The sequence below is a fragment of the Pieris rapae genome, chromosome 22, assembly GCF_905147795.1.
Source record: "Pieris rapae chromosome 22, ilPieRapa1.1, whole genome shotgun sequence".
Taxonomy (NCBI): domain Eukaryota; kingdom Metazoa; phylum Arthropoda; class Insecta; order Lepidoptera; family Pieridae; genus Pieris; species Pieris rapae.
The window spans coordinates 5,046,677-5,074,429 of record NC_059530.1 but is presented as its reverse complement, the minus strand read 5'-3'; the positions used below and the strand labels follow the sequence as shown (position 1 = coordinate 5,074,429).

Below are 27,753 nucleotides of genomic sequence, written 5' to 3'. Positions count from 1 at the left end.
CATCTTCGCTTACGCTATGTATAACGAGGTAAATGGTTTTATATTTCATCTTAATTCTAAATAAAAAACAATGGTTAAATTAAAAAGATTTATTTTAGTAAAAAAACATTTAAAAATACACAAATGCATAACATATTAGCAAGTCAAATCTGATTGTATCAGAGAGCGAAAGCGAATTGTAATTATATTACAAAATTGAAAAGGCGGAGTTGTAAAACACTTTGTCTTAGTAGCGGAAGTGACCCTTTCTTGATCGTTCTTCGTGGTATACCCTCATAGGAGCGTATGACCCATTTGAAGCGCCGTTAGAGTTCAAACCTATAAATAAAACAATTGTTTAAACACGCCACACTTAAACAAAACAGAACAATTTTTATAATTAAATAATACGGTCGACTTATCAGCCATCTCTTTCACTAATTAAACGCAGACAGCAACATCTAATACAGTGTTTTCTAACCTTTTTTGTACCATTTGTACGTTATGACCCCAATTCTTTACATAACTTTATAATTGTTTTTAATAGAAAAATTACTAGTTAACGATAGACAATAAGCAGAACATATAATGATAAACTTAAACTCTAACACAAAATAATTTGCGTCCCAAATTGGGAAACTCTGATCTGATACATTTAAAAAGTAAATGATAAAAGGATTCAATTGTAAAATTATTTACGGCTTACATAAGCCGCCATTGCCAATCGAATTTACTATATTAATTTCGTATATTATTTAAATCACCACTATCACCTTATGAAAGGGCAGCAAATTATTCATTAACAAAATGGGTTTCCTTAAAAGGTAGTTTTCTCATATTGTATGTTTCATCACATTGATTATATGATTATCAATAAATTGTTTCGTTAAATATATTATACAGTATTTGTGTCTCATAAATAAATAAAAAATAGAATTATAGAAATATATATGTCGTAGGCAACTAGTTCAATTAACAGACTAGCCTTTTAACTAAACGGTGTCGTTTAACTAACAGCCTGAAAAATATTAATGTTAAGGCCATTTGTACGATAGAGTCATGTGGCAAAAATAAAAAAGATGAAACATATGTCAAAAAAAACTTTTAAAATTTAATTGCCTACCCAAATTCACATTATTATTGTGTGCACTGCACTCTCCTATTGTACTTTTTCAAGAAAACTTAGAAAAGCACCATTTGTGGTTTGCTGAGGTCATATTGACAGTTTTAAGAGTTTCGTTTCGAGTTTGTGAGTGGCAAAAAGTCGAATTAATTTAAAGTAACAGTCAAGGCAAGTATAAATAAAAAATTAAATAAAATACGTTTATTTTGGAACATAAGATCATCAAGGTATCACTTATTCCACGTCATTAAGTTCGAACCTGTAGGCATCCCTATTTATCGGCAAAGAAGACAGAGGGTGTTTGCTGAGAGAAAAAGCCGGCGTAAAAACTCTCGGTACTCTTTTAAAAAAAGCAAATCATCAAACAATATATACTATGTTTAAATTTTGATTGAAACGACATCGATCCAAATCTGCCTAGCTGTTTGATCAACTGGCTGAAAATCTTTCAGGCCGCTAGTTAAACGGATAGGCTGTTAATTTAACGGCTAATTAATCTAGTTGGCTGCGACATATATATTGAAATTAAAAATGTCTAAACGTGTTAAAACGCAGTGCAAAATGTTTTAAGGTGAAGTGTGTTTAATCAATGACATCTTTACCATGTAGCTGTCCCATCACAGTGCTCGCTTTAATGCAAAATGAGATTACAATTATATTTATAATTTACGCAATGCATTATAATCCTTTTATATTAAAAATCAGGGATAAATTTGGAGCTAAAAGTTCAAAACTCGAAAAAAATATTCTAAAATTTTCGCTTTATTAAAAGTTAAACTAATATTTATCTTGCAAGTTAATTTTTCAATTAGCATTTATAGAAAACAATATATACAATCGGGAATGCCTTGAAACTCTTTGGACTGTAATCTTTCTTTTATTATGGCAATAGTTTTAACTAAATCTGACTTTTAATGATAGGTTTATTGAATTTCTAAACAATAATAATAGCTTTTTTTATCGGACATGTAAGAGTATTCTTTATTTTTATTTTTCGTAAATTGTTCCTTTTTTCCATTTTTGCCTGTCCGCTTGCCAGGTCTACAAAAAAAATTTGAGCATTTAAATCGACGGGTCATATTGGAAAGTTTAGCCCAAAATTGTAATAAGATAAACTTCAGATACAGAAAAAAAAGAAAGAGAGAAAACTCGACGTCACCTAACAACAATATATTTTCTAAACAATACCTTGTAATAAATGCGTGGGCGGCGGCGCAGCGGGTGACGCGCATCGTGGCGCCAACAGCAAGTGATAAAGAGCCAAGTAGACGCACGAACAGAGCAATGCCAGAACGCCCAACGCGCGGTAAACGTTTCGGCTGGATTCGATGCTTTGTTCGAGGGTCACCATTCCACTGACTATGGCTCCGATGCACCGACCTGGTACGTTACGTTATTTTATTGGTTTTATTATATATAACTAGATGACCCGGCAAACGTTGTTTTGCCATGTTTTTGTGCCAAAAAATTAAAGTTTATAATTAACAAAAAAACATAGGGATGATTGTAGAGGGGTAAAAATGTAGGCTTGCATGTATTTTTGTATGGTGTATCGTAAAAAAATACGAGAAAACGAAAAATTTTGTCTAAAAAATAAAAAAAATATTTAGGGGTGGACCGGACCACCCTTAACATTTAGGGGAATGAAAATTAGATGTCACACAAAATTTCATAAGAATCGGTCGAGCCGTTTCGGAGGAGTTCGGTTACTAACCCCGTGACACAAGAATTTTATATATAAGATATGCCTAGAAATAATATTTATTTATTTATATATACATTCTAATACAATGTGTATGCCTAAAAATACAAGAAAATATTACACAAATTTAACACATTTACACATACACATCAATTACATTAGAACTTAAGCAATACATCAAATGAACTAAACTATACTATCTAGTATATGGTAAAAGAATCTTTATTTATTTAGAGAAAAATAAATATACAAACGTCTACGTTTATACAATACAATAATAATTACTATATTTTTATATAATCTTCAGATGTCTTTTTATGTAATAAGGAGGCAAACGGGCAGAAGACTCATCTTATGTGACTTCCGCCCATGGACACGTATTACTAGAATGCTCGCAAGTGCATTGCCGGCTTTTATAATTGTTTTGCCAGCTTTTATAATTTATAAACGTTTGATTTATGTAATATTTAAATTTAATATTGTTTCTTAAAAAAAAACAAAAATACCTAGACAGAAGTGCGCAATGACAGGTAATGCTTGTCCGGTGGCCGTGTATTTCCGTGGCACGAGGTGGCGGAAATACAGCACTGACGTCACCCAAACGAGGCTCAGCGTGAACACTTCCAGGAGCTCGCTTACAATCACCCACGTGTAGGTTGTACTGTAGGCTAAAGCTGGAAAAATGCTACACATTTAAGATAAGATTGAGACTCGAAATATATCGCCATGTAAGAATTAAGTATGTCAAAAACGGTTGACAATTGACATACGGCCATTAGGTATGTGTTTCTACATGATTCAAAAAATTCCAAATTCAAAATTATTAAGAATTGGAGCAACTGAACAAAGTCAAAGTCAAAAATCATTTATTTATGTAGGTAACACAATGTACACTTATAAACGTCAAAAAGAATGCTTCTAATTTTACATTTACTGCCAGTTCTCATATCAAGGGCGTAGAACGGAAGAGAAGAACCGCCAATAAATATCGCCACTCTTTTTAATCGCTAAGTTTGTTCTTTTACACAACATTTGTAAGGAGCTGCAACCATTACACTATGTTCCATATGACTCTTGAGTAATAAAGTATAAGAAAATAAATTAAAAGCAAAGATTTGTCCTCTATCAGCAGGAGGCATGGTGAAATAGGAGCACGCACATACATACTCGTGAGAACAACACGCAAATCTAGGGAGACCTGTACATCAGGGTATTCCGCTCTTTCAATGGTTTAATGAAATAGTACAATAACAATAATTGAAACCAAACACTAATGATGGCTAGCACTTTAGTTTTTTTTAGCATATGATACGAGTCTGCAGGATGCCCATAAAGAAATGTCATCGGTGCCCATAGACACCCATTTTAGTGGCGTTGCCGGCCCTTGATGGAAGAGTTTGTTCTCTTTTTAAACAATTACGTCATGGGTTTGTAACGTTTGAAAGGGTTCCTGAATCGCACAGAACAAAACACGTTTCACAAATTGACAGCCAAGCTCCAATAATGGAGAGGCTGTTGAAGGTGTACTTAGCGTTGAGGCTCAAATCTGAATCTTACTCTCTCTCTTATTGGAAAAACAACAATTTAAAGCAAATTTATGTCTTTAAACTGTTTTAAATGAAACCAGCTAGTTATTTAAAACACTACTCACCAGTGTACCGTAGACAGTAGAAGGTAAAGGCCGCGATGTAGACGTTGGAATGTCCGATGTAGTCAACGACCGCCTCCGCCCACCACAGAGCGGGGACTGCGGGTAACGCACCCGCCGTCAGTGTTAGACCGGCAGACACGCTGGTACCGTTCAGTTCTAGTACCGTCCTATAATAAAAATGTGAGCCGTCACGGGACGCCTGGCAGATGTGAAACATCGACATTATTTTGTAAAAGTAATATGCAGAAAAGAACAGATTGTGATAGAAACTAAATATGTTATAATGATAAAATAAAATATTACGATTTTTAATCCAGATAACGATGACTATTTGTTGAATAAACATTATTTTCATTAAATATTTTTAATGTGAAATTTACTACTGCATTTAGACTGTATATCATATAGCGTGGCGATGCGTCGCCACGGCATGCGTCGCCACGCCAGAAATCGGTTTTACGTGCGGCTATAGATGTTTCACATCAAAAATGAAAAAAAGCGTACAAACACATGTCAGAAGTGAAACTTCTTTGTAAATTAATTATTACTAAGGTAAAAGCCTCAATAGATGATCATGTACTATATGACTCCATGTACTTGTATATTTTAAATCACACTGTTTACACATTGTATATGGGCAATTGATAATATAAATAAATAAAAAAACTGCGTTTACTGCTCAAGACGTTACGACGAATTGCCATCTAAAGTTCTAATATGTAACTACTAAACAAATACATCAACCAATAGCGTTTATTTATTCTCGATCTCTCTTTCTTACTCTCTCTCAATCGATTTCAATAGCTCTCCCTTTTTTTCGACAAAAACGCTGCACATATTCGTGACGTTTCATCCGTACAAAAATTTACTATCACATGCCTAAAGAAGTTTCATTTTAAAAAAATAAAAAGGGTTGTACATAAAGAACGTTGTAACAGAATATTTTACCAGAAGACTTACCAAGGCAAATATGCATCGATGCCACTCCATAGTGTTCCTAATAGAACAACGACAGCGAAGATTGCAGCCGTCTCAGCACCATAACGTCTTACGGCATTCATGGGCATTGTCAGCACGCCTGTTGCTGTGTGCCACCACCATTCAGGAGTGGAGAGCGGCATGTGGCTGGATGAAGTCGTTATTGATTATTACAGAGGTTAGGTTAGGTCGTAAACTCTAAGGGCCTCATAGCCTAGCGGCCTTATTAAGTGGCATCTAGGTGAGAGGTATCGGGTTCGATTCCGGGTTCTGGGGAATACTTTATTTTATTTTTTTAGTTTGTTATATTTTAACGTTTTTTAAGATTTTCTAAAAGCTTGTCTGGGATAGAACACACTCAAATGGGAAAAACACCCCTTTTTTTGCTGCCAATCAAGAGAATGGACAAAAAATAACAATTCTTCGTATTTAAAAAGAAATGAATAAAGTGAAATATGTATTTATTATTTTTCTTGAGTCTAAAAAGACTATACTTAGAAATCGAGGTTCATATACCGAGCTGAAAATTCAAATATGAAATATCCCAAGAAAAATAAAGTTTTTTAACCAGCTTTCGACCTCGCTTGCCTCCGTTATAAGAGTCTTTCATCAAACTTGGTTTTGTTCCCTTAGGAGTAGAGACTTTTGGGCTTGAGGTTCAAGGCGAGAAAATGCTGCCAGCGTCATAGGTATTCTTCCACTCAGATCAAAATTTTTAATATTTTTTTTAATTTTATTATTATTGTCATATAAATATAGAATCCTATTAAATAAATTGTTATGATGAAGACAGATATCGACTGGAAACAGTTCCAATCACTTGAAAATACTCTGTCTAACTGACCTGTCAACTATTAGTATGAGTGCTCCAATCAACATGAACAAGGCATGCAACAGGAAGGGCACCAAGTATGGGGTGTCAGGCATTTCCGAGGCCGCAAGCCCCGCCAAGGGTGGGAAAATCGCCAAGCCGAGGGTCCCGAAGGCAAGCTGTCTTCCAACGTCACCACGGCCTAAGGATGTTTCTCTTGTTGCTATGACGCAAGCAGCGCCTAACAAGGCCAAGGCGGCTGTGGGCCATATGTCAGCGAAGAGTCTGTGAGAAAAAAGGGGTTAAAGAAATTTGGACAAGGGTGTAAATATTTCAATTAAAAAAAACTATGATAATATATATATATATTAGAAGATATTTTATTATGAAATATAATAAAATGTACATACCATCATACCATCCACAACCAAATAAAAAATAAAAAGTAATTCAATAAAACCTGAGGGCTGGATCTGATGTTAAGTGATACCGTCTTCCATAGACAATGAAGGTTCGCAAATGCGTTGCAGGCCTACTGTGTTTGATGTCAGTATAAAATAAGATGAGAGAAATATACTCTATTTTTGGATAATTCCAAAAATAGAGTGACGACGAACACGATGTATCATATGAGATGGACGTGTTTCCCTACATTAAAAATGGCGTCTACTATTACTCCACTAGACTATTATCTATGACTAGTCTATTATTACCACTCCACCTTATTATGAAATAGCTCCAAAAAGTATACGACGGATCGCCAATGACAAGTCTACACTCAGCATTAGCAAGAACTCCATCTGGTTCATCATAAGGATCCAGCACTTGGCATCGCACGGCTGCCTTACATTCACCTCCATCTGGGTTTATTTCTTGAAGACGGTCAGCTGGTACTATACATTTTGATGGCCCAGCTAAAGTAGAAATACGATTTTTAGCTTATTAGAGGTATTTGTGCAAAGGCTTTTTATACGTATTTAATTTTACCACTAGTAAATTTACGGAGGAAATAATAAATTAATTTTATTAACTAAGTACCTAACTATTTTTATTTTTGGCTTATGCCTTTCTTCTCTCTTTTATATAAGCTTTGGCTCCGCAATTATTCTACAGTTTAATAGACATTATGTTAGGCATTCCAAATTAATTCCTATATTAAAAGTAAAAACGTACAAATTATTACAACGTAAGTAAATGTACAAATTATTAAAACGTAAACGTAAAAATTATTAACGTACACAGAAATAAAAAAATTAAAACAAATGTAAAAAGTTTGGTCCCTGTTTAGTTTAAGTATGTATGTACGGTGTTGGAAATTATTCTGTTTATAAATGTAAATATTTATTTATTTTCTATTAAATTATTTCTATATGTAGAAAAGTATTTGTAAAAAAAACATATATAGCACCTTACCAGTTCTATAAGTGCACCAATTGTTTTCGTCTGTAGAATTATCTTCAGGCATTTCTGGGGCTAATAGAGAGAGGGGAACGCGTAGCCTCTTTTCGTGTTGCATGTACACGAGGCATTGGCCATTGTAGCAGAGATGTGGTGGGTTAATCTCGAAGTCTGCGTCATCTTCCGGCTCTTCTGTCACTGGTGCTACTGGTGTCTGCGGTAAAAAGTACATAATAAGTAGGCATCAGAAATCATTCTAAATATAAAATAGTAACAATGGCGCGAAGACACAAAACAAATTTGGCGCGAAGTGCAAGTACGCTTCGTTTGGGTCTGCCACAGACAATAAACACTTTTGTGACATTTGAATTCTCCCGGTGTTATTGAAATATACATTACGTTTTAGTTTTTTTTTAATAAAAAGCACATAAAATTATGCCAAAATAAGTTCGTTTAAGAATTAATTTGAAAAAAGATTTTTACAGCCGCTAAGATTGCATCTATTTCTTTAATCATTTTTCATGGACAAGTTATTGATCATCCATCTGACACATGCAGTTTTTTGAATCTTGTGACAAACCGGTTTTCTTACGGTTCTATACCGTACCGTATTAAATGCGCGCTTAGAACATAAATCCTCACATTGGTGCACTGCCATTCTCAAGGATGTAAAATACTACTTTCAATACTACAAATATGTTTATTTTAATTAAAGTTAAATTTATCTGAAATCTGAGGTCTTATCCTTTAGTACAATTAAGATTAACATTTATTTAATTTCAAATAAGAATCATAAATTAGTCGAATATTATACAATTTAGCAAGATCAAAAACTAATATATACCTATATGTACTATATCCGACAGAGTAGTCTCAGCCTTCTGTTTAATAAACTGCTATTATTTATATAAACTGTTATTGTTTCGAAACACAAATTTCGTGAAACATTTAAAACAGTTTTACCTAAAATAAATTTTCAAAACGTGTAAAATACGAAATAAAAATAAATGATTTTATATCGGAACGATTTCTCTTTGTCTTTTTTACAAAGTGAACGGGAGGCAAAAAATGTATTCATAACAATGGGTTAATGAATACGCAAAATTCAAGGTCGAATTGTTTTACGATTTTAAAACGCGACTGTAAATTTCCTTATGAAATCGTATCTAAATAGGTTTAATTTACAATATACTGTATTGATACTGCAAGCAATAAAAAAAATCCTTATACAAAAGGTTTTATTTACAATATACTAACTTTATTGAAACTGATAAGACGCAAATCGACTTGCTTGTGACGAAAACAGTGGTAGACAACATACGGGACAGAAAATTACGTTGGTATTTAATTTCAGTAGCCGTCGTTCTAACTGAGCACTTCTAAAGGGACTCAGTGTTTGTGCCACTCAGTGCTAATATGAGAGAGACGAAAAGCGTGAAGCGAGAAGAGCAAAGCGTCGGTATTTCTGAACTAGCCCTTGTTAAAAGTAAATTAATTAATAAAGCCTTTTATAAATGTGACGAATACTTAAATTATCCTAATCCTTGGGATTGATTTGCTCCAGTTCAAACAATTTGTAATAAAAATTTGATTGAAAAGAGTGGCGGAAAGTTTCTTGCCAGTTCGTCTTACCCGCTCTAGACCCTTGACTTGCGAACTGGTGGTAAATGTAAATTTACGATTAATTTAATTTGTTTATCTTGACGTTCATAACTGTACATGTTTACCTAAATGAATAAAGATATTTTGATTTGATTTAATATTGATTTTTGGTATCCGAGGTGGAATTAGCACATCTCGAGAAAGATGCAGGGTAATGTTTGACTCAACGCACACCAGAACCTCTGCTATTCAATATCCACTAAAACCATCGCTGCTAGGAGCCTTGTTTCTACAAGGGGGCGTAAAGAGGCTCCGGGGTTAGTCTCACATTCTTCCGATTCCACTACGGTCCTTTAAGAGAAACAATTTCCTAAAGGGCAATTAACACTCCTAAGCCAGTGTGATGAAACAGGGCATCTAACACATTTGCCACATTTGCATTTTAAAATGGGTAGCAAATAATCAAAAGTATACTTTACTAGTTAAAAAGAGTACCGAGAGTTTCTTACGCCGGCTTTTCTCTCTCCTACACCCTCTGCCTTCTTTCTCCTTTGCCGATGAGTAGGGATGCCCATTCAAATTTAATGACTTGGAATAAGTGATACCTGTTTATATTCCAAAATAAACATATTTTTTACTTACAGTATAATTAGCGACACTATTATACAGTGGGCTCATTGTTGTGGTAGTAGAAGTTGTAGTGAAGGGCTTCATCACCCACGTCATATTCTCGTCAGCACAGCCGTATTCACACGCGCCCACAGCAAGTACACCCGACTGGAAATATTGGTACATCTAATTAAAACTAAATAATTCAATGACAATTTCATTGGCGAGAAATAATTGTGATTATTTTCCGATGCACAGGTGGTAATTAAAGTTTTTAGTTGGTGACACCAGGTCTGGTGCTTTCCTTGCTCAACGAGTGAGTATCGTAAATACAGCTATTGTTGTCAGCACAGACTTTTTAAATTTGTTTACCATTTAGAAAACATTGGAGTAAATTCAATTTACCCTACCACCAAAATACTCGATAAGTTGAATAAAAATATTGGTTTGATTCAATTTATCGAGTATTTTTAAGAGACCGGAGGAAAAACAAATTATCGAAAGTCCATCATGTATCTTGTAATAGACAATACCTGGGCTCCTAAGTATAAACTATTTTGCGTCAGGCGTGATTCGTTATCGTAATGTAGAATTCTTTGTGTAAATATAGTTCACGTTTAATCACGTGACCATAAAAAATAGAATAACAAATTGTCCTGAATTACTTCTGTCGCAATTTTTGATTGTTTAGAAACGCTGAAAAAACGACGTGTATATTTTGCTATGTAAACTGTAAATTTTGTACAGTTCCTTATCGGGGTGCTTTAAATTATAGAGGATTTTGTTTTTACTCTATAATAAACCACTCGCGTACAACAATAGAATATGCGCAATAATGAAACGAATTAATGCAATGTAACTGTTGAGTTCAGACGATTTAAAATGAGTGAGAAAATAGCCTTGGCTCGTATAAGTTTATTTTTCTATACTTTCTGTAGTATTGGATTTTGATTGTTTACCATTTCACACATTCTTAAATAAACAAATTTCATAAGCATACCATATGTTAATGAATGATTGAAATGTTTATTTATAAACGATTTCGTTTGTACTCAAATCTATGGTGACTTTTTCTATATCATGTCTGAAGTAACATAAAGTTTACGATTGTCATGCTTATGTTCAAATAAAACGTTATCTATTTTCTTTTTTAATTATTTTCATTATATTAATATTCTATATTAATATAAAATAATATAAAAAAAAATCTAGATTTTTTACTTAAATTATTTTAAGTCAATTTGCGACTGTACCTAAATTATTCAACTTCATAAAGGGCTTACATAATAAGTCCGAACCGAAGACAATTAATTCCCTCTATATCAAGCAATGATTTCAACATATCAAAACAAAACAAATCTAATCTATCATAGGCTTAAAACATCTTTGAATCGTTTTGGCTGGCTATAATAAGAAAAATACTTTTTCGAATTCCAATTTACGTACCTTTTGTCCATCCCATCTATTGCATCTCATGCCCTCAGTACACACTTCCTGCATTACGTAACCGCCATCTGCGTCGCACATAAAAAGGACTTGCGGTCTTCTGGCCTATAATAAACACCAATAGCACTGATAAAATTCCTTTAACATATTTTAACGTCATCACATATAGTAAACACAAATTGACAGAAAGGGAACGGGTCCTTCAGTTTAATTCAGATAATATATAGCTTAACACTAACCAACATGAATTCTAAATTAAAAAAACTACTTTTACATGCATTTGTCGCGCAAACAAGACTGCTATGCTTACATTAATTCAAACCATACCGGTTGTCTTATTTAACATTTTGTTATATACTATATTATTTTGTAAAATAAAAAAAAGAAAAAAAAGAAGAAAAAACTGAAAAAAAAGTAAAAAAGTTAAGAGTGCATTTTTTATTTTTTATGAAGGTAAAGGAAAAGGCATTGGTTACCTATTAATGTCAATTCGCCATGTTGTAATACTCTATAATTTAAATTTCATTCTAAGTGTCAGAAATTGGCTATGTTTTTTCTATTAAGCGAAGTTATTTAAATCATTTATCGATTTTTCATAATGGATACATATTTTTTTCCATTCTTCCTACTTTAAGAAACGATGACGAAAAATGAAAAGAAACTTTATTGGAGTTTGGCGATCAGATCCTTAAATAACAATCAGAAACGCTTATATTAAGTGTAAAAGGGGTTTTAGATGCCTCATTGCAGTGACATTTTAGATTAGTCACCATCTAATCAGAATATATAAGCAGTGCTTACCTCATGTCGCTCCGTGTATGGAACGGCGAGTAACAACGAATAAAACAAAGCGCTTAAAATAAGACATAAGGCTGTGATGATTCTCAAAAGCTTTCCGGAACCGCTGGGCCCCGAACTTCCGCCAGTCGAGCCTCGACCCACAGACAATCTGTAAAAACACATCCACATACAAGATTCATTCTGAATACTAATACGCTAATTAAGATTCTGTATACTCACTTATCAATAAGCGGTCCCAACACGGCGGGGCCCAGTAGAGCTATACATGGTGTTACGGCAGATATCAAACGTGCTTCCGCTCTATCTAACCCAACTGAAAGCATATGTAGGGGCAGAAATGGGTAGATACATCCTATTCCTGGAAAGAAAAAAGGTTGAATCAACAAGTGTTAGCTTACGCCAAAACATTCAGTCAAAAACATTGACCCTTTTTCGCACTCCACTGCTGCTTTCTTTAAGAATAAAATAAAGCAGCTCTTAATGTCTTAACTGTATACTATTATTATGTGTGGTGTTGTGTTGTTGTCATGTATTATTTTTATGGTTGTATAAGTGTAACCTGTTGTGGATGCATCCAATGTGTTTGTATTGTGTTTTATTTTTGACTTTGTTTTTATTATAAGGCTGTATCTGTTAGGTTTCCCAATAAATAAATAAATAAATAAAACCCAATAATCCTACTCATCAATAAACCCTATAGTAGGGGAGCCCAAGAGGGGATTTCGGGATTTACTCAAGCGCGGCAGATTAATATACAGGGGGATACCTTGTACCCGGTTAAGTACCTCCACCAAATATGAGGCCCATATATAAGGCCGCCCGTGAAGGATACAGGATCAGATTAGTAAAAAAAAATTGATCATCAGACATTCTCGAGCGCGTCAGATTAAGGTAGTGTGAGTTAATCACATCCTAAAAAGTGTATATTCCACTAATCTGACAATTTGAGAGTGACGTAAAGAGAGGGGAGGGCAGCAAAGTTGTAAAAAAAAAACGTCATCTTGACATTCTCGAGCGTAGCTAATTTTTTTTTTATTTTGAATGAAATAATTCAAGAATATTGAAAAATATATAATCTGACGATTTCCGCAAGCCGAAATAACAAAATTTCGTCGATAAAGTTCGTGCGATAAACGCGTGCAGCTGCGTGATGCCTACATTTCCTTCTCCGCGTTTCCCTCAAAATTGGATTTCATGTGAATTTGAACCGATGGGGACCGATAGATTTTGAGAAATTTTGAAAAATCTAAAAAAATAACAATTTGTTTTTTTGAAAGTGTTTTTTTGCCATAACTTTTAAACGGCTTAGTCATCAACTTCAAAAAACTAATACATCTTTAAGCTTGAAAAACGACGTCGATCGCCACCAAACTGGTCAAAATCGGTTGATTCGTTCGAGAGATATCGTGAACGAAAGAAAACCGAAAAAAGTGTTTCTATCACATAACTTCGACATTTCATATCGGATTATCGTTTTTGATGAAATTAAATAATTAGAGCTTAAAAAATGCGTCGATCGCCGTCAACCGCGGGAAAATTGCTTGATCCATTCAAAAGTTATTGGGGTTTGAAAATTTCAAAAATAGTGTTCTATGAAACTTCTATCAGACTTTTGAGCTGGGAGAACTCAAACGCATAGAAATATTATTTCTTTGAACTCAGCGAGCTCATAAGTACAATTTTAAGCGCCCAGGAATGGAATTGCAGGCATGGCCTTTAGGATGAACCGTTTTTCTAATATTTTTTTTGTCAGATCAGGCAAATCCCTCTAGATAATCGTCAGATTATGAGACAGTACGTTTAGAATATAAATCTGAACCATATATATCTTAATCTGACGCGCTCGAGTATTTCAAAATGGCGATTTTTTTTTGCACATTATAATAATGGCTGCGAGTTTGCGTCAGCTCGAAATCGTCAGATTATTGAATGAGAGCTTTTTTTTGGTGCACTTAACACCCCCTTAGAAAACCTGACGCGCTCGATTAAATTTTTTTTTTTTTCATTTTTAACCCTTACGTACAACCACCCCCATCATGCAAATGATCAGATTAACATACGTACATTATTAAAAATACGTAGGACATTGATGCTATCAATATCTGACGCGCTCGAGTATGTCCATGCAACAATTTTTTTTTACATATTTAAACATCTATAGCCGCTTTCCCCACCGATGAAAAGGTATATATCATAACATTTTTTTCTTCTTATCATCTAAGCTTTGCAACCCAATAGGTCTCCACGACGCTCGAGTAAATCCCCATTTAGCATCGTGGGCTCCCCTACCACTATCTCAATCCATTTTTGACATTCTGAGATACACATCCAAATAATGATAAAAGTGTGCCAATAACCAATCTACGAATTGTATTAGCTATGTCGATATAAGCTATCCATGGAAGGTCGAATCGGTGTATGTGGGTAGACCTTTTTATGAAAATGACAGTTCAACTGTGCTAATATCCTATCTTAAGATTTTAACTTACACCTGTTTTTAAAATAATTGATATGTTTTAAACATAGACATGTATATTTTAATATTATTTGCACGATTTTATTTACTTTATTTGGTTTATATTGATTATCAAATATGAGTGTAAGGAGCGAAGAGGTTGCATTCTATCCGTCACCAAAAATCGATTCGTAGCAGCTCCCTCGGATACGCATAAAAACTGGCGCCCCCGCAGAGCAGGCGGAAAATAATAGACTGCTGAATAAAAAGAGATTTTCCATCTACTTTGATTTGTTCCCTCTCTAGACTGGTCCTATTCTCGCTCAATGAATAATTATACCAATTCAGCCAGCATTGTGACAGATGCAGCTCGGGCCAAACTGTTTAAATGTCTATAAATCGATTTTTAATTATTGTTCTGTAGGTTATGCGATGAATATTCGCAAAATTATATAAAAGGAATTTAAAGCATTTTTTGTAATGTTTTAAAAACCTACTGCAAAACCACGTGATTGCGCCAGGACATGGTGACCCGACGATTAATTAAGAACAATTAATCGTTATGAATGTGACTGTTTCGTTACGTGATTGGAATTGAAATAGATAAAGAACTAGTATTTTTTTAAACGATCTCTATTCAGTTATAAGTAGATGATGTTGTACAAGGTGTCTCAAAACGAAGTTCATATTTAGTTGATAGATTTAAAAAAACATTAAGCCGTGTGTATCGATAGAATTTGGAATTTATCTCTTACAAATAAAACACATTTTATTGAACAATAAAATTATCTATACTCGGCAGGTGGACTGTGATGGCTGCCATTTCGTGACGTATATTTTTATTATTTATGTATAATATTGGTTAACCTAGAGATTCATATGCTCCCTTCGTATCTTAACGTTGCAAAAGAATGGACGGTGAAATAAATATGTATAACCAACCGGCATGTCTTAGAGTGAGTTAGAGTCAGGCTTAGCGGCCAAGGCTTGAATTTTCCACCACCAGGAATGTTAATGTGATTTTTTAACTTTGCCTGCCTTTTTACTATGTGGAACATTTTGCTATGCTAACCCATAGACTTTTCGCTTTTCCATAATAAAAAGCTTAGTAGGTACTATACACTTATGAACGTCAAAAAAGAAATAATAAATGCTTTTAATTTTACATTAATATTACATTAATATTTTGACATTCATTTTTATTTATATAGATTACGACAAACATAAATTGTTAATTCGAAATTGAATAAATTTACTTCTAAAATAAACTGGAAGTAACGTTTATACGTTCATTTACATTCTTTCCCTCCTTTTTTGTTATTGACATAACATTTAAAATATTTTTCGTCCTATAATTCTACAAAACGTAACTGTATAATGTATCAAACCAGTTTCGCACATGCGACTAAATTATTCATGCCATCTGCACTCATACGGGCAGTTAAAATGGCCGCGTCGCAAAGACGAGAAACGAGGTGAATGGTCCCTAAATCATTCGACGTTCAACATCGCTCCTTAGATGGAAACTTGGGACTTGCAGTAAAACAGTACTGCAAGCTTACCACTCGAGTACCTATATAAATGACGTTATTAACGAAGTTTGTTTTTAGATTTTTCAATTATATACATAATAAGCGTTACAGAAAATATATTATTCGTTGTATATTACATAAGTTAATGGACCAATACCATATTAATTATTATCCGTAGAGTCAACTGACAACATTTCTACCATTTAGTGTCTATAATAATTTGTTAATCTTAAAAAAAATATTGGATATGTCTTCTAGTTGATTTACATTATAGAAAATAATCCGAGAATGTGGATTGAAGGCAATCGACAGATCCGACCTACAATGGATAACTTGTATCGACAGATGGCTATTACCGTCGATTGATTATTATTGGCATACTTTTTACAACATTTGAATTGAGATGTACTGTTTCATATGGTCAAAAATGGATAGGTTATTGGGTTTCGGCGTTAAAGTCTTCTGTTAGGACAAGGTTTTGTTTATTGTAATTTAATTAAATAAAATCTGTTTTACAAATTTATACTTCTCATATTCGTAATTATTAATTAAAACAAAATTATGGCTACTTGCATAAGTATTTAACCAAGTCTCTTTGTATAGCTAAAATTTATTGACTCAAAACAATAGTAGTAGTATTTCAAAAATTAAAAACTTTTGAAATACACAAAGACAAATTCATAGTATAATCTACATAATCTAAACTCGCTTTATATCCTAAAAATTATTGACTCATTGAGCGGATGTTACAGTATTAATCTCACTCTGGCTACCTTACATTTATAAACCTTATTACAAAGCAACAAAGACTAAAATTGAAATTCTAATCTGCAATAAACAAGACGCTTTCTATCCCACAAATCTTCCAAACATTTGCTACCATCACTATTTTTTGAGCTAATTATATCGGTTCTATTAAAAAGATATTTGCTTTTTTTTTAATTATTTTAATTGCTACACAGTACAACCGGGATACAGTTTTGACTTCATCAGGAGCCTGGGCTACATGTCATTAAACGTTTTTAGGTGAGGGACTCAGATTTGTCTGTCTGTTGCAAGATCATTTGTCAATTTAATAGGCAAGAAGGTGTGATCAGCGTCTATTAGTGGAAAAGCCGGGCATCGAACCTACGACCTCAGGGATGAGATGAGCCACTAGGATAATCAAAAGGCCTAGGCAATAGAAGCCACTGCTCACTGCTGCATGGCGTACAGCTGGTGTACCACCAGGGCCTGTTTTAAGACCATTAAGATAATTGCGTTCCCATATTTTTAATTATATGTATCTATGTATTAGTCCATAGCCTGTAAACTTAAATTCCACACCAACAATTAAGTTACAAGAACGGCTTTGAAAGCATGAACAAGTTTTTATACATCGCTCGCTCAACTTCGCGGAAGCTTTATTGATGTCTTAGTAACTAGATCTGTGTTTATTATGATACTGACCTGCTAAGAAGCAAAAGAGGACACACTTCAACGTGATCAGGTTTTTATTCACAATCTCCTTCATCTTGGTTTTCTTTTGTTACCTCGTTTGTGATAGCATCTTGTATCTGTAAACAATTATTTTATTAATTATTTGTGAGGTGTTTGAATGCAATGTAGCGTTTTGTTTAAAGCGTTCGATTAAATAGCGCAGAGCTTTGGGTAAGATTTAGACCCGACTTAGAGCTTAATCTGACTCCCGTATGTTAAAATCGTAATGGATTTTGGTTTTTTGTTTAAGGTAGTTTTAAATGGTAATGTAGCGTCACGTGTAAATTTGGGTAAGATTCAGAAACGACATAGAGCTAAGTCTGCCTCTCATACTGGATTTTCACATACGGCTATCATAATTCTTAATCTAACCCGAAGAGATAGAGAGAGAGAGAGCGCTCCATACCGATTTTCCTTTGAATTGCTCGATGAATGAAAACATCATGAAGCAACAGGTATTTTGGACGCATCAAAGGGATCATGTGTTTTAAAAGATATATTATCAGTGAAACTATATACAGAATGTCGGGCCGAGACCGTGGGTTTCATCGCTACTGTTTTTGTATCAGATCAAATAATAAATAAGTATTCCAGTGGGAATCAAACCGGACTATTGGTGAGATTAACAGACAAAAGCGTAATACTGTTTTTCCTCAGAGATGTACCTGGAAGCGATCAGGCCACCAGTTGCCTTGTTATTTAATGTACAAAACAGTATAAAAAAGTCTTATAGAATTTGCTTCCACTAAGATACGGTACCTGAAGGCTTGGTTTATTTTAAACATATTTTACCGTCAGCATCAAATCTTGTTGGCGGGAGTCATACTGAACTCTCTAAACCCGAAACCCCCAACGACTTTCAACCCCCATTCTAACTTTTCAGTAACACAAAACTTAATTATGCGCCAATGTGTTCAAAAAACACATTTCTTAAAGGGACGATAATTTTAGGTCCAATGAGGCCACGGCCGGGCCATTTGTACGCCCACATGGCACGACTATAGGCGTTTGCAAAGAACGTTAATTTTAAAATAGTTACGCTAAATGACGTGATCGTAGTGATCTCATTGCCATTTGCCAGTTGTGTCATATTATTATCGTATTACATTAATAAATATTAATTTCATACATACAAATATACCGTATGTACATTACATTATAACTTACATAAAATAAATTCATGAGTTGCGCTACAACCTTTAAGGTTATCAGATTTGTGTGTATCTGTTTCATGAACATTTGTTTGATGTCTGAAATAATCCGTCGACTTTTTGGGTCTAAGGCAAGCTGAATTCTTCGCGATGTTTTCCGTATCCAGTAATTTGAAATGCGCACATAAAAAGAAAATCAATCGGTGGAAAGGCCAGGTATTGAAACTACGTCCTCAGGTATGAGAGTCTCCTAACGTACATAGTAATAGTAATATACTGATAAATAGAAAATTAAACAAATTTAAAGTGTTGTACCAGTACCAGTGTACCTTGAAATAGTAATTTATTAAATATTGCAGCTAAATAAGCTAAACTCGTTCATAAGACGATAATATACAATAAAGTATAATGATAACTTTCTACAATATTCAAGACAAGACATACTATATGCGAATGATCGAATCGATAACATAATGGTCGCGTGACATATAGGGGTCAGACGTCGAACTTACATCAACTTTGTCCTATAAAAATATATTATCTTGATTACACACGAAAATAAGTTTTTATGACTAAGGAGGTTGCAATATTTGTTTATTTGAAGCGGATATATAACCGCTTTTTATATTTTAACACCTGTTCGAATTAGGAACAATATTTATTATCTTTGCATTACAGGTTGCATAGATAAAAATGGAGTACAAAATAGTTGAGTGATAAATAAATTATTGCCATATTTAAACCTAATTTGATATATTTTTAAATTTGGAATTATATTTATTCTGTGGTTTTACAAAAACCTTAGATAAGGATTATTAAATAACTGTAATATTGACATAATTGAAGACGCATAATCCATTAATAGGAGTTTACTTAAACGCTCTAATCAAACTAACTACTGATATTAAAAAATACTTTTGTGTTAGATAATCCGTTATTCGACTAGGTCACGTTGAAATACAGTTCCATTCTATTATCTATGCAACATAGTTAATTATTTGGTATCTGTGTGATTTTTTTTTAAAGTAAATTCTCTCTTGTCTTTTCACGTGTATATGTTAACGTTAACGCAGGTTCAAAAATGTCAAGTGTGTTTTGAACATGGAAGTGTCAATAATATATTTCTGTTGAGGGCTAGTGACAATAAGTTGTAGCAGTGATGTCACCGCTATAAGCAGTGAAGGTCCATCGGCATGCGTGACCGAGCTTCGTTGAGGGCACGCCATACTTTTCATTATTGTATCACGAAAGATTATAATTGAATTTACTTTAGTATAAGAATTCATATTTTGATAAAACAAATATACAGTATTTACTTCACCTTAAATCTAAATAGTCGTAATAATATGCAATAATACGATTATATTATTATTATTATTACGTATATATAGTATAAGTCTTATTTCACTGTTTTTTTATTCATAATATCCCCTTAGCAGATAGTGTTTATAGATTTTTTGACTCGTTTAATTTAATATAAAGCGAACTGTGAAATCGGCTCATAGTGGAGGTCTTCCCTTCCTTATTAAAGAGAGCTTACTCATCCCACAAAGGCCGACAACGCATCGGCTTAAATAGGTGTATGGGCTACAGTGACTGCTTTTTATGACCCGTTTGCCATGAAGAAAGAGTAGCAGCCGGAAACAATTCTTATTTTGCCAGGTAACTTAGTCGTACATGCCATGATCAATACGGCCACGGTGAATAAAAAGGATACAACCTCAAAAAATACAGTTACATAGTTAGATTTTCACGTTTGGTTGCATTTAATTTTAAACACCATAATTATATTATAAATAATTTTAACCACTTAATAAACATAATTAATAGAGGGGCAACCGAAAAGGGCAGTCATCGCAGCCCATAGACACCCATTTTAGTGGGTGCGTTGACGGCCTTTGGCAGAGGAGTATCTCGTATCGTCGTATATCGTATCTCTCAGGGAAGACCCACACCGGTACTCGATTCCACATTTCGCTAGTTCGCAAAAGAATATGCCTTGTGAAATGGACTGTGGAAGATTTCCAGCCATGAAGGTGATGTTGTTCTTGATGTTGTTCTCTCCTGATGTTAAGTGATACCGCCGCCCATGGACATTCTCAATGCCCGAGGGCATGGTAGATGGTGTTTGAATATCCCAGGATATTCAAATTCCTATTTAAAACACTAACTACTCTCGAGAAAACACCGTCTTTAAATTAGTATCGATAAAAGACATTCGCTGCAGTAACTGTCTTTCATGAGTGGTACACTCTGGTAGGCTTAGTTGCAAACCTTATGATAAAAATGATACAGCCTCATAGAAATCTTATAATTCGATGTCCATTTGGTGGCATTGCGTATTTACTGCAACTTTAATCATTCCTTTGTGCTTTTGAACATACCGCTAGTTAATTTACGCTATTATTCTTAAACGTTTTAAAATCTTGATATTTCAATATATACGTATTTTCTTAACAAATAATAATATCAACTGGCTTGGATGTAGGATCCAGGCATTCCATTTAAATAAGATCAATTAAAATGCCAGAATAAATTACCTCACTGCCAATGAAAGAATGACTCATTTTTTTATTAATAGGTAATCTGCCAGATAACCTTTTAACAGATAGCAAACAGCGTCAGTGTGTATTAAATAAATTATATATAAGAGATTTGAAGGATTTTGCGCTTTTGCGCTAGCATAAACGCATTCTGTGGTGGGCCATAGAGAATAGCATTTTCCTGTCTGCCAGTCAGTTTCTTAGGAACAAAAGTATGTAGCAATTGGAGCTTGTTTGGGCTGATAGGGCGTCCTACATCAATATTTTTTTATACTTTCTAATAATAGTTAACTTCTCCAATATTGTTTTGTATCGAATATAACAAATTTAGAAGTTACAGGCAACTGTAAATTAACGTTATTTGTAATTTTATTTTTAATTTAGTATAATAAAACAGAAAATAAAAAAGTTAAAAAATATTTTATACATAGGTAACAGAATGTACACTTATGAACGTCAAAAATATACATTGATTGCTTCTAATTTTACATTTACTACCAGTTCTCAAATCAAGGGCGTAGAACGGAAGATAAGAACTGGCAATAAACTCTCCGCCACTCTTTTTAATTGTTATAGTTAGTGTTATAATATTCGAATACATTGATATTTATTTCCCATACAGAAATATACAGTAACTAGCGACCCGCCCCGGCTTCGCACGGATGCAATGCTGATACTAAATACACTACAGAAAATCTGTGAACGTTGTATATAAAAATGTGGGTTATCCATAAGAGATAGACATATACCATCACGGACTTTTCTGTAGACCTTTTCAATGTGTACAATACTTAGTACATTATTTTGATAAAACTCGTAAACTCTCTAAACGCGGTTCAGCCTGCGTTTGCAATGTAAGCGGAAAAAATGTAATTATTTACGACATCACATTAGAAACCTCAAAAATAACAGTACTTCTCAACTATTTAATGCATTGTATTATACATATAAACCTTCCTCTTGAATCTCTATCTATTTAAAAAAAACGCATCAAAATCCGTTGCGTTTCAAAGATTTAAGCATACAAAGGGACATAGGGACAGAGAAAGCGACTTTGTTTTATAATATGTAGTGATTGCAATATCCTTACCTACATTATTACCTTATTATAAAAACTTATAAAATTAAAACAAATTTAAAGAGAAAAAAGAGTTCGTGTCAGTGTACCTTTAATGCTAGCATTTCCTCGCTATATTCCGATACTTTATATCTATAAGGAGAATATAAAGAGAACTATAACATCCGAGCTCCTTAATAGAAAAAATTGTGAATAGATAGAATAAACTAAACTAGACTATAGAGATATAGAATAAGTACTATATGTAAAGATTTGTTAATGGCATAAATAGAATATTATATTTAGTAAGTTAGTTATAAACTGTAAATATTTCGAAATAAATAAAGAATGACCGAGGAATGCACCAGCTCTGGCCACCTATATATCTGCCAATGACTATTGAATTGAAGGTACTGATAATGCGTTTATATTATGTATCAATTACCTGATATATGAAAAAACAAAAGAACATCAGTCACGCTACTGACTAAGTGGGTCGCCATCAGAATTGGTGACGCCGGATGCGTTTCTCTTGGTAATTTGTATTCATTATTTTCACTACCACGCGCATAGATAAATGATTATATAAAAGGACCTTTAATAGTAAATAATGTAATTTTATTACCTGAAAACACATACACTATCTGAACTGCACAAGTCGCTAACGTCCCAGTGATATAAAAATGTTAATGCAAAAATATAGTGCTATTCTTTAAATTAAACTACATTTCGTAGCTGATTTGGACCACTCCTTACATTATACAACTATAAATTATTGTATTACCTACATTATACAGATTTAAAAACCTTGGATGGTTTTTTATTCTTTTAAGAATTTGAATGCTCTTCTTGTCCAAATGTCCAGGCAGAATGCGAAATTTCATTCCTCAGCTCCAAAAGAGCGCTCTTTAAGGCACTATTTACCGCCTACCTATAGAACCAGCTGCGTTAGTGTTTCCAGACAGATAATATTTAGGGCCCTTCAAGAAGCGCATTATTCCCTCAAAAGCTGGCAATAGTTATCCTGTCTTCTTGTCAGTCTTCACTGCAAGGGAACTGCTGCTCTGCTAGTAATATCTCTTCACTTTGTTCGGGCCACAGCTTCAATTAGCGCAGCTGTTGTTCTGAGACCCGTGGGAATCTTGGTCACACCAGCGAGTTGGCCTTCGGTCTTTTGCCTTCTACTTTTCCAACCAGCTTGTCCAGGTTATCTGGCTCGCGGCGGGCGATATGAACAAAGTAAGTTATTTTTCTTCTATAAGCGTCTAATACAAACTCTGAGTACCTAACCCTGCCTAAACGATAGATAAAACTGAAGAATGATAGGTACTAACTACATTATTATATATATATATATAGGGTACTTAATAGTACATATAGAATTGGATAACAAACGGTCAGTGACCACGTAATACATAAAAACTGATGTAAGAGAAAGTAGTAATTGATGGTATTCAAGATCACAGCGGAAGCGACTGAGAGTACTCAAGAATGTCAGTGTACTTTGATATCAAATTGTTGATGCATTATTTTAAGCATTTGCGAACAATGAATTAAAGTCGATAAGACACGTTTGAATGACTTATTGCTGATAATGCTGGACAAAGCTTATACTTTTAAATAGTTTATTTAACTGTTTATAAATATAATAAAAAATAAATAAATCAACTACAACCTTTTTAGGTCTGACAGTGCCTGACACACTTCGATGTTTTGGGTCTAAGGCAAGCCGGTTCACTCACGATGTTTCCTTCACCGTTTGAGCGAATGTTAAATGCACATAGAAGGAAAGACCATTGATCCAAGGAAAGAAATACAGGGATCGAACTTACGACTTCAAGGGTGAAATTCGCGCGCATAAACCAATAGGACAACACTGTCTTTTATTATTATAATAGCTTTTTTTAACCTATTTAATATATAAATAATAATGAATCGCAAAATATGTTTCTAAGCTCAAAATTCGAAGATGGAATAATTCAAATTACCTACTTTAACTCTGGAAGGGATTTGAGGAGAAGAAAAACATAAATTTAGGTTTTTATTCCGAAAAAGCGAACCGTCTCTATATGGTATCATATCAAACCGTTCAACTTATTGGTAAGTAGCTACTAAAATGGCGGGCTAAGTAAAAAAAATCTTAAGGCGAAATGAAGTCCGTGGGTGCTCCTAGTAAATAACATATGCCATTTTTAAATTAAAAATATAGCAAAGTTCTACAATATACACGATTAAGAGAGGTATGTGGGAATGTGCAATGTGTGTGCGTTTTTGTGGTCTTAACAATCCATTTGACTTCTGTCGAAATACATTGCGTGCTGACTACCTCACATGCTTTTTTCATTCATCTGATAGATAATCTTCTATTGTTTTGTGTTCTATATTTCTAATAATCAAGATGTTTTGCTCAAACAACAGCTCAATATGTGTCTAGTTGATACAATTCGGGTACAATGATCTAATAGGCACATTGTAGAAATTGGACGGAGGCGTAGAAAATTGGGGTCGTAATAGTCGTCGCAATAATGAAGGTATATCATAAGAATTTTGTGTAGTACTCAACGGATTCGGTGGAATTAAATGTATCGTATTTATCTTTTTATCTTCGTATCATCTTCGTATATTTGTGGAAGTTTTTACAAATTTACAGACACTTCATACTACATGGAACACATATTTCTGAAGAATATATGATAATCAAATGAAAATTTGATGTCTTTAAATACACTAAAAAATTCCCAGTTAGGAAAAGTTGTTTTCAAACTGTGGTTTACCCATGCCCCACCATGGACCATCGGGGCAAGATTTCAGAAACATTCTAGCTCCTGATACTTAGAATTGAAGCTATAATTAAGATTTGCGGTTTCTATTGTGTGCGTAAACTTATCGATTTAGGGCGATGCCCTTCGCGAGTAATGTCTTCGATAAAAATATTTTTAAATAGTATGTGAAATTATTGTACACTGATTAAAACTTAAACTCAAACTAACTTTATTCATTTAAGTATACACTTTTAAAAGTCAGAAAAGAAGTTAAATTAATTCTCAATTTAGGCCGCCATAGCACTCGCGTGCCTCCTGCCAGCGTGCCTGTCCATGGGAGGCAGTGTCATTTAACATCAGATGAGACTGCATTGTTTTAGGAACTTAAATAAAATAAAGACAAAAGCTATTCAAGCAAGAGCTTTTACCATTTTTTTTCTGTAATTTATGGTTTGCTTAGCGAGCGTTTGGACGCGCTGTAAACAGTAATGATCGTGGAGGTCGGAACAGCTTGACGACCGCGCCGGAACCTGTTTCTGGTCATAACATGGTCGCTGTGACGTCATTAGATGACATCACTTCTTCAAATATACCATATTTAAATATTTTCAAGTATTCCGGACTCAATATTGCAATAAAACTGGCACTGAGACGGAGACACTGTTTATAAGTTATTTTGTTTAATAAAAACAAATTTAATATACGAAAAAAAATCGTTGGTGCTACCACCTTTTGAGGTCTGGATCTTAGATCAGTATGAATAAGTGTATAATGGTGATTGCAGTAAATCACAGAACAGATTTTTATTTTATTTTTTACTTATGTAACTTATATACTTATAATGTCATTGTGGTTTATGACATTTTCCTTTGAATAATTATAATGTAGGGGGAGGGTAAAACTTGCTGAGTTTCTTGCCCGTTCTTCTCAGAACAAGGCCTCCTGGTAGTTTTGCGAACGGATAGCGTAGTCTTGCTCTTTCGCGAATTTTGTAAACGTTTTTGACATTCATAAGGATACCCTAAGACGCATCTAAACTAAATAAACGAATTTTCAGAACGAATTTCACGAACAAATCAGCCTGCTGTGACCAACGTCGTCTTTTAAGTAGACCCTTATCATCATAGCCTTTATGGCAAGCCAGTTTCTTCACGAAGTCTATACATAGTGCTTTTTTAGTACCTACCTACTTGTCAAAGACAATATTTTCTACATAAAACAACAAAGGAGTTTTATTCTTAAATCGTTTTATTCTTAAATTAACCTATTTCAGCGTTATGCATTTGGAAATTACTCTATGGGTGTGGTAACATAATTGTGATATTCAGGTCGCAGGGCTGCGGCCGCGGCGCACCTTACTTTAGGCCACCCTCGACCCCTTATTAGAAAATTACACAAACAGCTGCTAACACCTTGCGGTCAATCTGGCGTGAAGTTTTAACGAAGTATATATCGATATTTAACGCTAAGGATGTATGTTACTGAACTTATTCTGTTATAAATTTACGTTGCATTTATGTCTCATATTCAAAATACAGTGTGTGCTATAATCTTAAATAGCCTCAGATTGCCTCATTTTCTTCGATTATTTATTAATACACAAGTAGGTAATCTACACATATCATCGATTTTTGTGTTTAATATGTCCCGGTTTACTGGCGTTGTTTGCCTTCACTATAGGGCAAATGCTAAATGCATATAGAAAGAAAATTCCATTGGTTCACCGCCGAGATTCAAACCTTAGACATGACGGTCGCAAAAAAAAATGATGAATACTTCAAAAGACGACATTACGTAAAAACTGTTTAAAAAAATGATAAAAATATGTGAAAGTTTACTAAGTTAATAAATAATATTAAAATATTTAAAATAAGCGTATTTAATCTTAAGTAAACGTAAATAATAAGTAAGTACTTTACAATACACAATGCTCCCTTGACCAAAATTTCCTAAATCCAATCAAGCATTTCTATGGTTTCCGGTTAGTGATTAATATTACGGTTTCCCTTCTTAATTTAAATTATTAAGCAAATATATACAAAATAAATTATTAAGACAGCGAAAATTTCAATCAAATATGTCTCAGATAAAATTTAGAAAAATTGCATGTTTTAGTGCAATTAAATGTGTGTAACGTCGAGAAAAAACGGATGCATTAAATCATCTGCTTTGTTACGGTGTTAAATAATGTGTATTACTTATATATTTCATATAAAAAACTTTAGAATACTCACGTATACGTAAAGTAGGTAGTACTGCTGAACGATTCGTAGCGGCAAAGCCGCCAGAGTTTGTAAATCGCACAATTCAACTTCACTATTTTCCCAAACGTTAGAAAATTATTGCTATTTCGTCACAAACAAAACATATATATCATAAAAAGTTTAAACCTATTCTTATCGAAAGTTTAAAAATATGATAAATGCTAAGCGACACGTCTCACACAGTTACGATTCAAAAACATACTAGTGTGTAGTGCTACTGCTAGCAGTGTTCTGTGTTACCACTTGCTAGTAGCCAATCCAAACACAAAAGCAACCAGCTATAATTACAAAAGTAAAGTAGCTCTGGTAATATGGAACTTTATTACACAATAAATGATTATGAAAAAATGACAATATTTTATTTATTCTAATGATTCCACCTCCAACAATATATAGTAAGTAATGTATAA

At 33.8% G+C, this 27,753-nt stretch overlaps 1 protein-coding gene across 1 annotated transcript; it reads right to left on the bottom strand.

Annotated features, from left to right (window-relative positions):
* Positions 1-74: 74 nt before the first annotated feature.
* On the bottom strand, positions 75-27,552 carry LOC110996558. The gene is made up of 14 exons (XM_022264296.2): positions 27,314-27,552; positions 17,537-17,643; positions 12,320-12,458; positions 12,101-12,248; positions 11,300-11,404; positions 9,887-10,021; positions 7,658-7,856; positions 6,966-7,158; positions 6,278-6,529; positions 5,416-5,580; positions 4,456-4,622; positions 3,311-3,478; positions 2,291-2,482; positions 75-318 (listed from the first exon to the last, which is right to left on the bottom strand). Exons 2-14 carry the CDS (start codon positions 17,598-17,600, stop codon positions 227-229), a joined length of 2,019 nt encoding a protein of 672 aa, XP_022119988.2. The 5' UTR covers positions 17,601-17,643; positions 27,314-27,552; the 3' UTR covers positions 75-226.
* Between the last annotated feature and the right edge of the window lie 201 nt (positions 27,553-27,753).

Bases quoted from the DNA above. Each gene is read 5' to 3' on its own strand.
- LOC110996558 (XM_022264296.2), bottom strand. From the start codon at position 17,600: ATGAAGGAGATTGTGAATAAAAACCTGATCACGTTGAAGTGTGTCCTC. The intron at 12,459-17,536 runs GTCAGTATCATA...TTTTCTTTCCAG, and splicing joins CCTCTTTTGCTTCTTAGCAG to GAATAGGATGTATCTACCCA. The intron at 3,479-4,455 runs GTGAGTAGTGTT...GCATTTTTCCAG, and splicing joins CTACTGTCTACGGTACACTG to CTTTAGCCTACAGTACAACC.